This window comes from Octodon degus, unplaced genomic scaffold (assembly GCF_000260255.1).
Source record: "Octodon degus isolate 3935 unplaced genomic scaffold, OctDeg1.0 scaffold00169, whole genome shotgun sequence".
In the NCBI taxonomy this organism is placed as follows: domain Eukaryota; kingdom Metazoa; phylum Chordata; class Mammalia; order Rodentia; family Octodontidae; genus Octodon; species Octodon degus.
The window spans coordinates 48,632-61,551 of NW_004524745.1; the positions used below are offsets into that span (position 1 = coordinate 48,632).

A 12,920-nucleotide genomic window follows, 5' to 3' on the forward strand; every position below is an offset into this window, starting at 1 on the left:
CATCACCTGCAAGATGATGCAAAGATGAACAATGTGAGACTAATAGGCATCAATGAGAAAGAAGGAGTCAACACAAAGGACATCAAAATCTCATATAACCATCTTTTAGTAGGGCAGACATTAATGATTGATATATTAATAAATACACCTTTTTTAGTTTTACTTTCTAACACTAAATATTGGTAGTTAATTATAAGAGTATAAAGAGGTCTTAAGACCAAAGACTTTGGAGTAGATTCTAAAAGTTCAGAATAGAGAGCTAGGGGTGGTGGCACATGCCTGTAATCCCAGCACTCAGAGGCAAGGGCAGGAGGATCATTGGGAATTGAAGACCAGCCTGGGCTACAAAGTGAGCTCAAGGCCAGCCTGAACTGCATAGCAAGACCTTGTCTAAAAAAGACAAAAATAAGAAGTTCAGACTAAAACTTCCAATCTGGAAGGAGAACAGAATTCTCCTGCCACAGGCTTGCTGAGTGGCCTTAGGCAGTGACTTCCCAACATCCTGTAATTTGTATAAAATGTATCTTCCCGGACTATCTCTTAAGCATTGTTGTAAAAATAAATTTGCTATTGGTAGTATTAATTAGAACTTAGAACAAAATGATGTTGGAAAAGAAAATTTGCCTGTAAAATTTTACACTTACTTGTTGAGCCACTTTAAATTGGTTATTCCATTGTAGAGGATGGAATTAGGGAACTTAGAAGGGTGACAGCAAATGAATATAGGAATTACAGTTTTACATAGCCTGTAGGAACAATCTAAATTTGGGGCAGTATTTGCTTTCCTTATTGTTGAGGCTATCCTTTTACATTTCTTGAATTTACTGTTGTTTTAAATGTCATCCTCCCTTGACTGTGGCTGATTTTGATTTTAAGGGCACAAGAGACTACAGTCCCCGGCAGATGGCAGTTAGGGAGAAGGTCTTTGATGTAATCATCCGCTGCTTCAAACGTCATGGTGCAGAAGTGATTGATACACCCGTGTTTGAACTAAAGGTGAGAGATGTGTAAAGAGAAACTACGTGGTAGAAGAACGAGTCTGTGAGTAACAGAAGATAACAAGAGTCTGGCGGCCCAAAAGCTCTACTCCTATCTTGGATAGGGGCTGGTGTTTTCTTCAATAAAAAGTGTGACAGGAGTGGCTTCAAGAGAGAGGCATTGCTTTTTATTTATCTTGGTAGTAGCCAACCACTTCCAAAAGACAGCCCTTCTTAGGAATAGAAATGGTTCTGACTCCTGTTTATACTGAATTCTATACTTTTTATACTTGGAATGTTTCTATAAATACAAAGCATATGTGTATAAAGTACAAACATGCAAACAATCTCCTATTGATAAACCCTGAGGTAATTTCTAGTTCTTTGGCATTAGAAATCAGATTACATCACTCCCTGTTTAAAACCCATAATACACTTATAATACAATTTAAATTTCTGTTAAGATAGTGTAATTCACACTGGCCTGAAACTCATGGAGATCCTCTTGCCTCAGCCTCCCATATGATAGAATTATAGCTGTGTGCCACCTCACCCAGTTGTAAATTCTGTCTCTCCCTACCCTACCCTATCTTTCTCACCCCTTTATTTATTTATTTATTTATTTTTTTGTGATACTGGGAGTTGCACTCAGGCCCTTGCACTAAGCTATATCTTCAGTCCTTTTTGGAGATGAGGTCTTGCTAAGTTGGTCAGGCTGGGCTTGGACTTGTGATCCCTCTGTCTCAGCTTCCCAAAGTACTGGAATTATAGGCACATGCCACAATACCCAGCAGGGCCTTGCTTCTTGCTCTTCCCTTTTCCTGAATTCCCTTTTCCCTGGGTCTTTCCATGGCCTTAGTTTCAGACTAAATTAGTGACTATAGATTTTGGGGGGGTGGGGGTGGTACCAGGGACCAAACTCAGGATCTTGGGCTGCCAGGCAAGCACTTATTCCACTGAGCTATCTCCCCAGCCCTAAATTAAAGACTATAGGTTTTAATTTCCAGGCTCAACAAAATTACAGAATAGTCAAAATCAATCATATTTGAGTATTGGGCTTTTATTTTCAAAGTCTTCTTTTAGATTGTTCCATTTTTACCAGGCATGGTGGTACATACCTGTGATCCCAGCACATGGGAGGCAGAGGCAAAAAGATCACTGTCAGTTTGAGGTCAAGCCTAGGTTACAAAGTGAGTTCAAGGCCAGCCTAAACTACATAGCAAGACCCTATCTCAAAAAATAAACAAAACAAAAATTTAATAAATAAATGTTTTAATAATGATTGTGACTACATTTTTTTTCCCCTTTCAGGAAACCCTAACTGGAAAGTATGGAGAAGACTCTAAGCTTATCTATGACCTAAAGGACCAGGGTGGGGAGTTGCTGTCCCTTCGTTATGACCTCACTGTATCTTTCTAAACATGGGCTCTTGACACTTTGGATAGATTGGCCTTCATTGGGCTGGACTATTTCTAGCCTCACATTTAGATACAGATATAGGTAAGATTAAATATAAAGCCTTCAACAGTGAGGAGAATTATATCTCTAAACAATGTGAGACCGTTGATTAAGTAAACCATAGTCTTACAAGTGTGAATCCAGGGGCCAGGGAGACAGCTCCGTGGAATAAGCTCTTCCCTGGCAAGTGCAAGGGCCTCAGTTCAAACCCCGGTTCCAACAAAAAAAAAAGTGTGAATCCTAAGTGAGATGTGAGCTTTATGTTAGGGCCCAGTTTCTAGTTGTACAACAGTTCCCTGGTTGCAGAAAACTTCTTCCTCCCCTGTCCAGTGGACAGAGTTCTCTTAATTGAGCAGCATGTTTCCTTTCTCTCCAACTTATACAGAGAATCATCTGCTTAATTATCCCACGTGAGGCCCTTTGTTTGCTGTGTCCAGTTTGCTCAACCCCTCATGTACATAGTATGATCCAGAACAGACACACTCTAATTCGTCTGAGACTTGAGTTGCCCAGTGGTAGTAGCACTGTGGAAATGCTGTTAATCTTACCAGTAGTAGTTTTACTATCACAGGAAGAGGTTAGACTCTAGCATCTGTGGGAGATGATAACTTCCAAATAGCAGTAGGAGGGGGTTTCTCCTTAACTCTGCGTCATCAGGTTCCTTTTGCTCGGTATTTAGCAATGAATAAACTGACCAACATTAAACGCTACCATATAGCAAAGGTGTATCGGCGGGATAATCCAGCCATGACCCGTGGCCGATACCGGGAATTCTACCAGTGTGTAAGTGTTGGGAAATGGGGGGGAGGTGCGGACAAGATGGCTAACTTGGGCCCCACTTGTGCTAGTGGAATCTATTGAATATTGTGGTTTTCTGAGCAAACTGGGTGTTCTGGAAAATACTCAGGTCTCTGTGTTATTTTCATGTAGATTTCAGGGGCCCTGTGGAATGTGAAGGAAAGGGCAATCTGTGTTCAGTGTTCTTTGTAGTAAACCGCAGTGATAAGATCATAGCAGAGGGTGGGGAAATTTTATTTAAGATCTCAAATTATCCAGACTGAAAAGAGGACTTCTGATAAACAGAAGAATTAAGGATTAACACTGGATAATTGCCAGACAGCAAAAGGAGGAAGTCTGTACTTGTGTGTAGACAAGCCTTTTTAGACACCACAGAGCTCACAAGTTTCCCCTTAAAGCCACTGAACCCCTGAGGAACTCTGGTTACCCCTTTTACCTGCAGGATTTTGACATTGCTGGGCAATTTGACCCTATGATCCCTGATGCAGAGTGCTTGAAGATCATGTGTGAGATCCTGAGTTCACTTCAGATAGGAGACTTCCTGGTCAAGGTCAGAGCCGAACAAGACTGGGAGGGTAAAGCTGGGTCTGGCAGAGGGACAAATACCAAAGGTTATTGAGGGTCATATAACAGGAAAGAGATTCCTTCCTCACCATGCCTTTAGTTCCTATAGGTCAATGACCGACGCATCCTAGATGGCATGTTCGCTATTTGTGGTGTTCCAGATAGCAAGTTCCGCACCATCTGTTCCTCAGTGGACAAGCTGGACAAGGTAACTAAATACCTTACTCTACTCTTCTCAAATCCTACTCTGCCTTGAGAAATAGAAGGTAAGACAGTATATAGTTGGGCATGGTGGTGTATGCCCGTAGTTCAAGCACTTGGGAGGGTGAGGCAGGCAGATCACTGTGAGTTTGAGGCCGTCCTGGGCTATACATAGCAAGACTGTATTTCCAAAAAAGACAGGTGTGGTGGTCCATGCCTATAAACCCAGTACTCTAGGAAGCTGAGGCAGGAAGGTTGCAGCCCTCTTGGGCAACTTGGCAACTTACTAGGATTCTCTCTCAAAGTAAAATTAATAATACTAATTAAAAATAAAGGGCAGAACATGTTAACTCAGTGCCAAGGCTCTCAGCTCGATTCTCAGTACCAAAATAAAGAAAGGAAAAGGAGATGGAAAGAGGCAGCTGCCTCCATGCCCACCAGAAGAGATTACCCCAGGTTACAGGGCAGCTTCAGCTCTGTGGCAGGGAACTTGCAAAGGAATTCTTGACTGTTGTCTGTCTGTGTAGGTATCCTGGGAGGATGTCAAGAATGAGATGGTGGGAGAGAAGGGCCTTGCACCTGAAGTGGCTGACCGCATTGGAGACTATGTCCAGCAACATGGTGAGAAACAGAATTTAGTCTTCCTCCCCAGCACCCATCCCACTGCCCACAGACTGAATGTTACAATGTGTGCACGTGCATATACTTGCAGTCTAGGTGACAAGATGGACTCCCACAGTCGGCCTCACAAATTTGTCTTCCCAGGCGGTGTGTCTCTGGTGGAGCAACTGCTCCAGGATCCTAAACTATCCCAAAACAAGCAAGCCTTGGAAGGCCTGGGAGATCTGAAGCTGCTGTTTGAGTATCTGACGTTGTTTGGCATTGCTGACAAGGTGAGTCAAGTTGCAGGTGTGAGTCCCAGCTGACCTCTGTGCCTTCAAGTCTCTGATCTTAATCTGGTACTGACCATGTCCTCCTCTCCACAGATCTCTTTCGATCTGAGCCTTGCTCGAGGTCTAGACTACTATACAGGGGTGATCTATGAAGCTGTGCTACTACAGATCCCAGCCCAGGCAGGGGAAGAGCCCCTTGGCGTGGGCAGTGTGGCTGCTGGAGGGCGCTATGATGGGCTGGTGGGCATGTTTGACCCCAAAGGGCGCAAGGTGCCCTGTGTGGGGCTCAGCATTGGAGTGGAGCGAATCTTCTCCATCGTGGAGCAGAGACTAGAGGTAGGTCTTCAGGACAGTCTAGGCAGGTGGTGGACCCTGGCTGGCTAATCCCCAAGGGAGCAAAAAATGCTGCTTACCCAAAGCAGCATCTCAGAGAAATAGAAAAAGAGATGATCACTGCCCTTATAGTCTCACCCCATTATAGGCCAGTTTTATGGATCTTTCATCATTCTTTCTCCACTAGATCTCTGCTCTGAGTCCTACTTTCCCTGGGGCTATCAGGAATCTGGGCTGCTATGTCCAAAACCCAGATCTTCTTCATGACAGAATACTAAACATTGTACTGCTCATGGTCATGAAATTTATGAGACAAGAGTCAGAATTTGAATTTAGGTAATAGATTCCAGTACCTGGCTCCTAATCATTCTGTAATCCTGTCTGTCAGTTGGAAGCATACGTCAGGCTCTGGGATCTCTCAGGGCTGCCTTAACTCTAGCACCTAGAATAACAGCAAGAAAGCCCACCATGGCCTCAGGTCCACCTGTGTTGCTACTGCTCTTAAATGGCTAGTTGTACTTCATCCTCATGAATGCTCTGGCATCCTCAGTATTCCTGCCCCTTTTCTCTGGAGAGGATGCCACCCAAGTTTCTCACTTGACATCATTGTTCCAGTAGATACCTTACATTGTAAGAACTTTGAAAATAGTTTTGCGTGCAAGTCCAGGAGCACCACCAGCATTCCCCCTTATTCCCAATCTGCATAACCTTGAGGTCTGCCCCATGAAAAGCATGATCTCTTGGGTGGGCAGTTAAGTAGTAGGTGGGACTATAATGCCAGGGATGATGTGATTTCCAGGGTGGGCTCATGATGATGATACTTCCATGTGAATGTTTTTGTGGACCATAACCTGGATGGAGATGAACTTGAGGTGAATGTAGACAAACTGCCCTTGCCCTAGATTTCTTACAAGTCAGGTTTTTTTTTCTCTTGAGATGGGTCTTTCTGTGTAGTTCAGGCTGGCCTTTAATTCAGTGATCTTCTTGCTCAGTGTTCCAAATGCTGGGATTACAGGTGTGCACCACCACACCTCTCAGTTGATTTCTTAAATCTTATAAGAGCTACCTTCTGTCCAACTGCTAAGTGAGAAGACTGTTAGACTGGTTCTCCTCCTGGTAGGTCTCACTGAGGTGGACCTAGTCTTTCAGTGTCTTGACTGCCTTCCCTGTTTGCTCTTTGATGGGTTTAGCCCAACTCTGAGTCCTGCTTGTTCCTTCACTAGGCTTCAGAGGAGAAGGTACGGACCACAGAAACACAGGTGCTTGTGGCATCTGCACAGAAGAAGCTATTGGAAGAGAGACTGAAGCTTGTCTCAGAGCTGTGGGATGCTGGTATCAAGGTACAGGAGGCAAGCCCCATAATGGCAGACTTGGGTATACTAGACACAAACCTAGTTTTGTGCAAAACTAGTTCATCCATAGTGCCTTTTGTCATTACTTCTTGGGGTGGAGCTAAGAGCAAAGCTTTGGCCCTTAGGAAGTTATTCCTGAAGACAGTTGAAGCCAGTTGGGTTTTTTTGTTTGTTTTATTTCTGGTACCAGAAATCAAACTCAGGACCTTACACTTGCCAGGCAGACACTGTGCCACTGAGCTATATCCCTGGGCAATGCCAGCTTTTATCGTCTATCCTGGTCCCTCATAGGCTGAGCTGCTCTACAAGAAGAACCCAAAGTTACTGAACCAGTTGCAGTACTGTGAGGAAGCAGGCATCCCCCTGGTGGCCATAATCGGTGAACAGGAGCTCAAGGATGGGGTCATCAAGCTGCGTTTGGTGGCCAGCAGGGAAGAGGTAAGGGGGAAAGGCAGAAAGGCTAAGAGACATAGAATGTATACTACTACATTGATGGGCCCTTGTCCATGTGAGACCAGAGCAAAAGCCTGACCCATATAATACAGGATCTAAGGGCTTAATTTGTTACTGTGGGGGTGGTATCAGATAAGATCTCCAGTCCCTACATATGTGGTACCCCTCCTTTTCCAGCTCTCCCAAAGGGGCAGTCTCCCCAGGGGGTGTCTGACTGGGTCATGATCCCAACTGAGCCAAACTGCAGTGGAAGATGTTCATACCACATTCTCCCTCATCCTGGCCAGGTGGATGTCCAAAGAGAAGACCTTGTGGAAGAAATTAAAAGAAGAACAAGCCAGCCTCTCTGCATCTGCTGAGCCAAGCAAACTTATCAGAGGAAGGTGGGACTGACACTATTTGAGGCTAAAGCTGCATTTGTGCTTAAACAGTTTTGCACACTTTTGTTCCCAAGAAGACCTGAAGAGTGGGCAGAACAGAGACTTTATTTTTATTATAATTGGCAGATGACTGGATACTACATCACTTTCTACAGAGCGCCATGGGGCACCATGGGGAATTAAGCCGGACCACCTCAGGCCTGACATGGGCTCCACAGGGCACCATTCCAGATGGAACTGATGCCTTCCTGCCACACCTGGCGCCAAAGGTCTAATAAAATGCCTGAACCATTGAACTGTGTTGCTGACGCCTCCCTAGGCCTGCCCCACCAGCCTCTTGAACCACTCGTTCAGAGCTTTTAGTAGGTGGAAAAGGGAAGACACCCAGGAGGTTCTTGCCTCCAGCGTCCACTTCTCAGCAGGGGATGCCCGCCCCCGCCTTGCACCAGAGTTTCTAGTTTTTCACAGAGGGGGTGGGGGTGGGGGGCACGTGCAGCTCCACCCCTGAGAGGCGGGGCCGCGCTCAAGGCCAATGAGCGCTTAGGGGCAGAGGGTAGAGAAGTTTCCAGAGGCCTAGGGCTTGGGGAGGACGAGGAGGGATTAAGAAAGAGGATACGGGCGGGTGAAATTGCAGCACAGCCATGCAGTCCAAACGCGAATGTGAGGTAAGTGTCAGCGGAGGAGAAATTCGGGAATTCGGCCTGCATAGGCCGTGGCTACAGGGTCTCCAATTTACCGGAGGCAGGGACATCGGCAGTGCACAATTCCAATTTGCCTTTTCCCTCAGCAATGGTGTGAGAGGGTGAATCCCGAAAATAAGGCGGCCCTGGAGGCGTGGGTCAGGGAGACAGGCGTCCGCCTAGTGCAAGTGAACGGGCAGAGGAAGTATGGCGGGCCACCCCCAGGTACGCCCCCCCCCACCGCGTGCGCCCCCGCTGTGCCGACCCGAGGGCGGGCGGACGCCCCCCAGCAGATTGGGAAGGCCCCCCGCCCACTGCCTGGGTCGGAAAGTGGGAGCCAGCCCCAAAGTGCACCTGCTCAGCGCCAGCCTGGTTGCTAGTAGCGCGGTCGTCTTACTCCACTCCCCGGTACGGTACCCGTTTGTTGGACGGTCGCTCCCATCGACCCCTCGCACACCGGGCCGCCTCCCCGCACGTGACAGTGCCCTCCCCACCCTCTTCTCCAGGCTGGGTGGGCAGCCCGCCGCCGGCGGGCTCCGAGGTGTTTATCGGCCGGCTGCCCCAGGACGTGTACGAGCACCAGCTGATCCCACTCTTCCAGCGTGTGGGCCGGCTTTACGAGTTCCGCCTGATGATGACCTTCAGTGGCCTGAACCGGGGCTTCGCCTACGCCCGCTACAGCTCGCGGCGCGGCGCCCAGGCAGCCATCGCCACGCTGCACAACCACCCTCTGCGACCGTCGTGCCCGCTGCTCGTCTGCCGCAGCACCGAGAAGTGTGAGCTGAGCGTGGACGGGCTGCCGCTGGGCGTGACCCACAACATGCTGCTGCTGGCGTTGCAGCCCCTGGGGCCCGGCCTGCAGGAGGCGCAGCTGCTGCCCAGTCCTGGCCGGCAGCCCGCGCAGATAGCGCTGCTCAAGTTCAGCTCGCACCGCGCCGCCGCCATGGCCAAAAAGGCCCTAATAGAAGGTAAGCAGGTGAGGGGAGCCACAGCTTGGCGTGTTGCAAGGGTCAGTCTTATAGTATTAAGAGTCAAGCTACACATAGCCTTTCCCGAAATTTAGCACTCCTTGGGCTCATGGATTCATTCTCCACATTCCAGTGAAAAAATTGATTTGCCCAAGGGAGTTCAACTAAGCCTTTTCTAGGGAAAAAACTGCCTCTCCAGACTGTTGTGGGAATTAAGTGACAATGAGCTTGTGGTACTTAATACATTTCCTGGCTCACAGCTAGTATTGACAGGAAAGGCTGGCCATTGTGATGGTTATGAGGTAGATAAAATCTGTATCAAATAGTACTCCTTCAAGGAAACTTAAAAGCCAGTTTTATTACACCTCCCTTACAAATAAAGACAAAGCTGTTAATTTAAGGCCCTTAGGCTGGGCACTCCTCAGGCTGGGGAGGCTATGCTTTAAACACAGGAGTTTACAAGTTTATACTACAAGGGCTCAAACTATTTTAGAGCTTGAGCTAGGGCTTAGAAATGCCCTTGTCTGTTTTGCTTTTTTTCTGCAGGTCAGTCACGCCTCTGTGGAGAACAGGTGGCTGTGGAGTGGCTCAAGCCAGACCTAAAGCAGTGGCTCCGCCAGCAGCTTGTGGGTCCCTCACTTCAGTGCCTTCAGCCAGATGGCAGCCAACTGGTCCTGGCCAGGGGCAAGCTGGGGTACCAAGGTTCTCGGGCTACTCTGCAGCTGCTGTGCCAACGAATGAAGCTGGGCAGCCCAATATTCTTAACCAAATGTTTGGGTGCAGGACCTGCTGGCTGGCACCGCTTCTGGTACCAGGTAGTGATCCCTGGGCATCCAGTACCTTTTAGCGGCCTCATCTGGGTCGTGCTGGCCACGGATGGGCAGGATGCACATGAGGTGGCCAAGGATGCTGTGTCTGCTCGGCTGCTGGAGGCGTTGAGTGAATCTGCAGGTGGTCTTTTATGGTTTTCAGGAGCTGAAGCAGGTTCTGTGGTTAAGCAGTGATGCCTGCATCTCCCCACAGGCAGCCTGAACTGTAGGCAGGGCCTGTATCAGCCTTCAGCCCAGCAGGCCTGGGCAGCAGCTACTGGTTCTCAGAGGGGGAGTGGGGCAGGGCCCAAGCAACATCTGAGGACTACTCAGATTTGGCTTAAGTTCTGGTGAGGTACCTTGCCCTTCCACCCTGTACCCAGGGTCTTGCCGACTCCAGTCTGGTTTCTCTTTGGCCATTCCCTATACAAAATACCTTATCACCCCCTCTCCCTTACCCCCAAACTTAGCATGAATCTTTGTTTTTATTTGGGAGACTGGCTGAGCCAAAGGGTCAGTTTATGCCCTTCCATCCCACCGGTTACCATTCTGATTTTTGTTTTGTATATGGTTTTGAGCTTTTCTATGCTGGTTGTATTTATATTAAACTCCTAGTTTATACACACGTCTGCATTGTCTTAATATATTCAAGGATTTGTCTTACGTTGGCAGATTGAGCAGCTAGCTGCTACAGGGCATAACCTCCCTGTTTTAAGTACTCTTGAGTTCTGATCCCCTGTACAACAAGTGTTAATATAATTGTGTCTTGTGACTATGTGCTTTGGATGCACGTGCACCAAATTTCATGACCTAAGAGTTCGTCTTAGGAAGCAAGCCTCATGCTCAATGAAAATTTCTGATCCAACAGATTGTCCTCATCCTCAGTCACTGTTTTTTGGGTGTTTTGTTTTTTTTTTTTTTTTTGTGGAACCGGGGATTGAACTCAGACCCTTGCACTTGCCACAGAAGCGCTTATTCTTCTGAGCCATCTCCCCGGCCCCTTCAGTCACTGTTGTCCTCACTCTCTTCTTCTGGACCCTTAGAGTCCTCTTCTCTCAGCCCTGCAAAGAAGTCATCAGTGCTCCAGGCTTTGCTGCTCAAAGCAGGCAGTGGCCCTCCTTTCTTCTTTCGTCGACGGTAATCATCCACCACCACAGTTCGCAGCTGGGCCATGTTCCAAAACTTGAGGTGCTGGTCATGGCCACTACTGGCCAGGAAGCGTCCACAGTGGGAAAGAGCCAGCTCCTCCACCGGCTCCCCAGCATGCTGGCCTACAGTGCCTACTACTCGGTTTGGCAGAATGTTCACAGCCCTGGGCAGGGAAAGAATAGTATTGGGGTACTTGGCTTGTGGGAATTACCCGGACTCCCTCAGCTGCCCTGCTTTCTACCCCCAAGTACACTCAGTGCCTCAGAAGCAGGTTTCCCTTACCTGATGATGCCATCAGTGGACCCCGTGCACAGTAGACTCTCAGTGACTGGAACCATGCAGTCAATAGACTCAGCTCTCAGGGCAAATCTGTCACTTGTGGCCCCAAAACCATTCCAGTTAAAGAGGTAGATAGTACCTTCACTAGAGCCACATGCTACCTTCTTCCCACACTGCAGAAAAAAAGGGAAAAACTATGTTTGTGCAGCCACCTCAGACCAAGCCCCAACACGCACCCATCCCATCATACCCAGCTATACTTTCATGAGAGTGACAGAGGTCAGGTCCCCAGACTGAGGCTCTGAAAGTAGCTCAAACCTGCGCCTTTTGATATTGAAGACACCCAGGCAGCCATCGCCACTGTAGAGAACAATGTAGCAGACTTAGGTGGATGTATTTTTGAGGAAGAGCAATGAGGGAAAAGATGGTAGGCAGTTCTGAGGTTGTACCTGGCTGTCAACAGCAGCTTCTTGGCTGGGTCCAGAGCCATGTCAGCAATGTACTCCTCATGCTGCCGCATATCCATTAAGGGGCCCTCCTTCCGCTGGTCCCACAGCCGGACACCACCTGTGTCATCCCCAGTGGCCAGAACATTCTCATCCACCAGCAGCACACTGTTGATGGGAGCACTGGAGAGACATGTGCAGAACTTCTTGGCACTTCTGTCCTAATAGGGACTAACACTCCTAGTCCTTACTCCTTCCCTCCATGCACACACACAAATTAACAGCCCTTACCCATGAGCCTTAGAAACACGTCTTTCTAATTGGCCCTTCTCCACATCTAGGATATGGATGGCTTTATCCTTAGAAACAGTAACAAGTTCTGTGGGAAAAGGTGCCCAGGTCAGTGCTGCTTACTGAGCTGTTCCCACCGCCACACTGCAGGGTGCTTTCCCCAGTACTCACTCTGTCCATCTTCAGAAAAGACCACAGCTCGGCAAGCCTTGAGGTGGTGGCCTGAGGACCAGAGCTCCTTAGTTTCTCCCTCTTGGCAAGAATAGGAAAAGCTGGAAAAACAGAACATATGTAAAGGATCCCAGACCACAGCTGGGATATGTGGCATGTGGAGGCCAACTAAATAGACCAACTTTGCCACCTACCTAGGAGTTCTTGCTTATATACATCCAAGTCCAAAGAGCTTACCATCCTGTTTACTCACTTTCAATAAGCTTCAAACGGTCTTGTTTCAATGCATATTAATTCCAGACACATTTGCACAAAACTTCTGTGACCTCACCCTACCCCCACCCTCACCATCCTTGAAAGCCCCAGCCTAGAGAAAGATTGGGTCTGAACCACTGTGAGGGTCCAGATGTATGTGTTAAACCACTAATGGAAAACCAGCCCCAGAAGTTGGAAGAGTGAAAATCTGGGTATACACTCCAGAATGCACAGGAGCTAGAAAACACAATTAGTTACAGTGTATGATGACCATTATCAGAATGCTGTCCTGTGGGCTATGTGCCTGGGCTACATAGTTCAAATCCAGCCTGAACTACATATTGAGACCCTGTCTCAAAAAAAAGAAGCAGGGGCTGGAGAGATGGCTCAGTGGTCTAAAGCACCTACTTGAAACAAGCTTGGCAAAGCACAGGGACCGCGGTTCGATCCCCAGCACCACATG

General features: G+C 48.0%; 3 protein-coding genes across 3 annotated transcripts in view; 2 read left to right on the top strand and 1 right to left on the bottom strand.

The window, feature by feature from the left end:
* Positions 1 to 7,518, top strand: part of Hars (histidyl-tRNA synthetase) — a 12,155-nt gene extending 4,637 nt beyond the window's left edge. Inside the window, exons 3-13 of the mRNA XM_004643208.2 lie at positions 877 to 996; positions 2,289 to 2,384; positions 3,093 to 3,218; positions 3,676 to 3,783; positions 3,907 to 4,005; positions 4,526 to 4,619; positions 4,764 to 4,891; positions 4,985 to 5,227; positions 6,448 to 6,564; positions 6,868 to 7,014; positions 7,317 to 7,518. Of these exons, the coding sequence (XP_004643265.1) occupies positions 877 to 996; positions 2,289 to 2,384; positions 3,093 to 3,218; positions 3,676 to 3,783; positions 3,907 to 4,005; positions 4,526 to 4,619; positions 4,764 to 4,891; positions 4,985 to 5,227; positions 6,448 to 6,564; positions 6,868 to 7,014; positions 7,317 to 7,388 (1,350 nt within the window). The 3' untranslated portion in view covers positions 7,389 to 7,518. The remainder of the gene's footprint in view (positions 1 to 876; positions 997 to 2,288; positions 2,385 to 3,092; positions 3,219 to 3,675; positions 3,784 to 3,906; positions 4,006 to 4,525; positions 4,620 to 4,763; positions 4,892 to 4,984; positions 5,228 to 6,447; positions 6,565 to 6,867; positions 7,015 to 7,316) is intronic.
* A 532-nt stretch (positions 7,519 to 8,050) lies between these two features.
* Dnd1 (DND microRNA-mediated repression inhibitor 1) lies at positions 8,051 to 10,291 on the top strand. Its single transcript, XM_023703367.1, has 4 exons — positions 8,051 to 8,074; positions 8,119 to 8,314; positions 8,596 to 9,057; positions 9,604 to 10,291. The coding sequence occupies exons 1-4, from the start codon at positions 8,051 to 8,053 to the stop codon at positions 10,059 to 10,061; spliced, it is 1,140 nt and encodes a 379-aa protein (XP_023559135.1). The 3' UTR covers positions 10,062 to 10,291.
* A 134-nt stretch (positions 10,292 to 10,425) lies between these two features.
* Wdr55 (WD repeat domain 55) overlaps positions 10,426 to 12,920 on the bottom strand; it is a 5,257-nt gene continuing 2,762 nt past the window's right edge. The window contains exons 2-7 of the mRNA XM_004643214.2: positions 12,203 to 12,303; positions 12,032 to 12,119; positions 11,744 to 11,923; positions 11,555 to 11,654; positions 11,298 to 11,467; positions 10,426 to 11,178 (exon numbers count right to left, since the gene is read on the bottom strand). Coding sequence (XP_004643271.1) covers positions 10,869 to 11,178; positions 11,298 to 11,467; positions 11,555 to 11,654; positions 11,744 to 11,923; positions 12,032 to 12,119; positions 12,203 to 12,303 — 949 coding nt within the window. The 3' untranslated portion in view covers positions 10,426 to 10,868. The remainder of the gene's footprint in view (positions 11,179 to 11,297; positions 11,468 to 11,554; positions 11,655 to 11,743; positions 11,924 to 12,031; positions 12,120 to 12,202; positions 12,304 to 12,920) is intronic.

Bases quoted from the DNA above. Each gene is read 5' to 3' on its own strand.
- Dnd1 (XM_023703367.1), top strand. From the start codon at position 8,051: ATGCAGTCCAAACGCGAATGTGAG. The intron at 8,075-8,118 runs GTAAGTGTCAGC...CGGCCTGCATAG, and splicing joins AGTCCAAACGCGAATGTGAG to GCCGTGGCTACAGGGTCTCC. The intron at 9,058-9,603 runs GTAAGCAGGTGA...TTTTTTCTGCAG, and splicing joins CAAAAAGGCCCTAATAGAAG to GTCAGTCACGCCTCTGTGGA.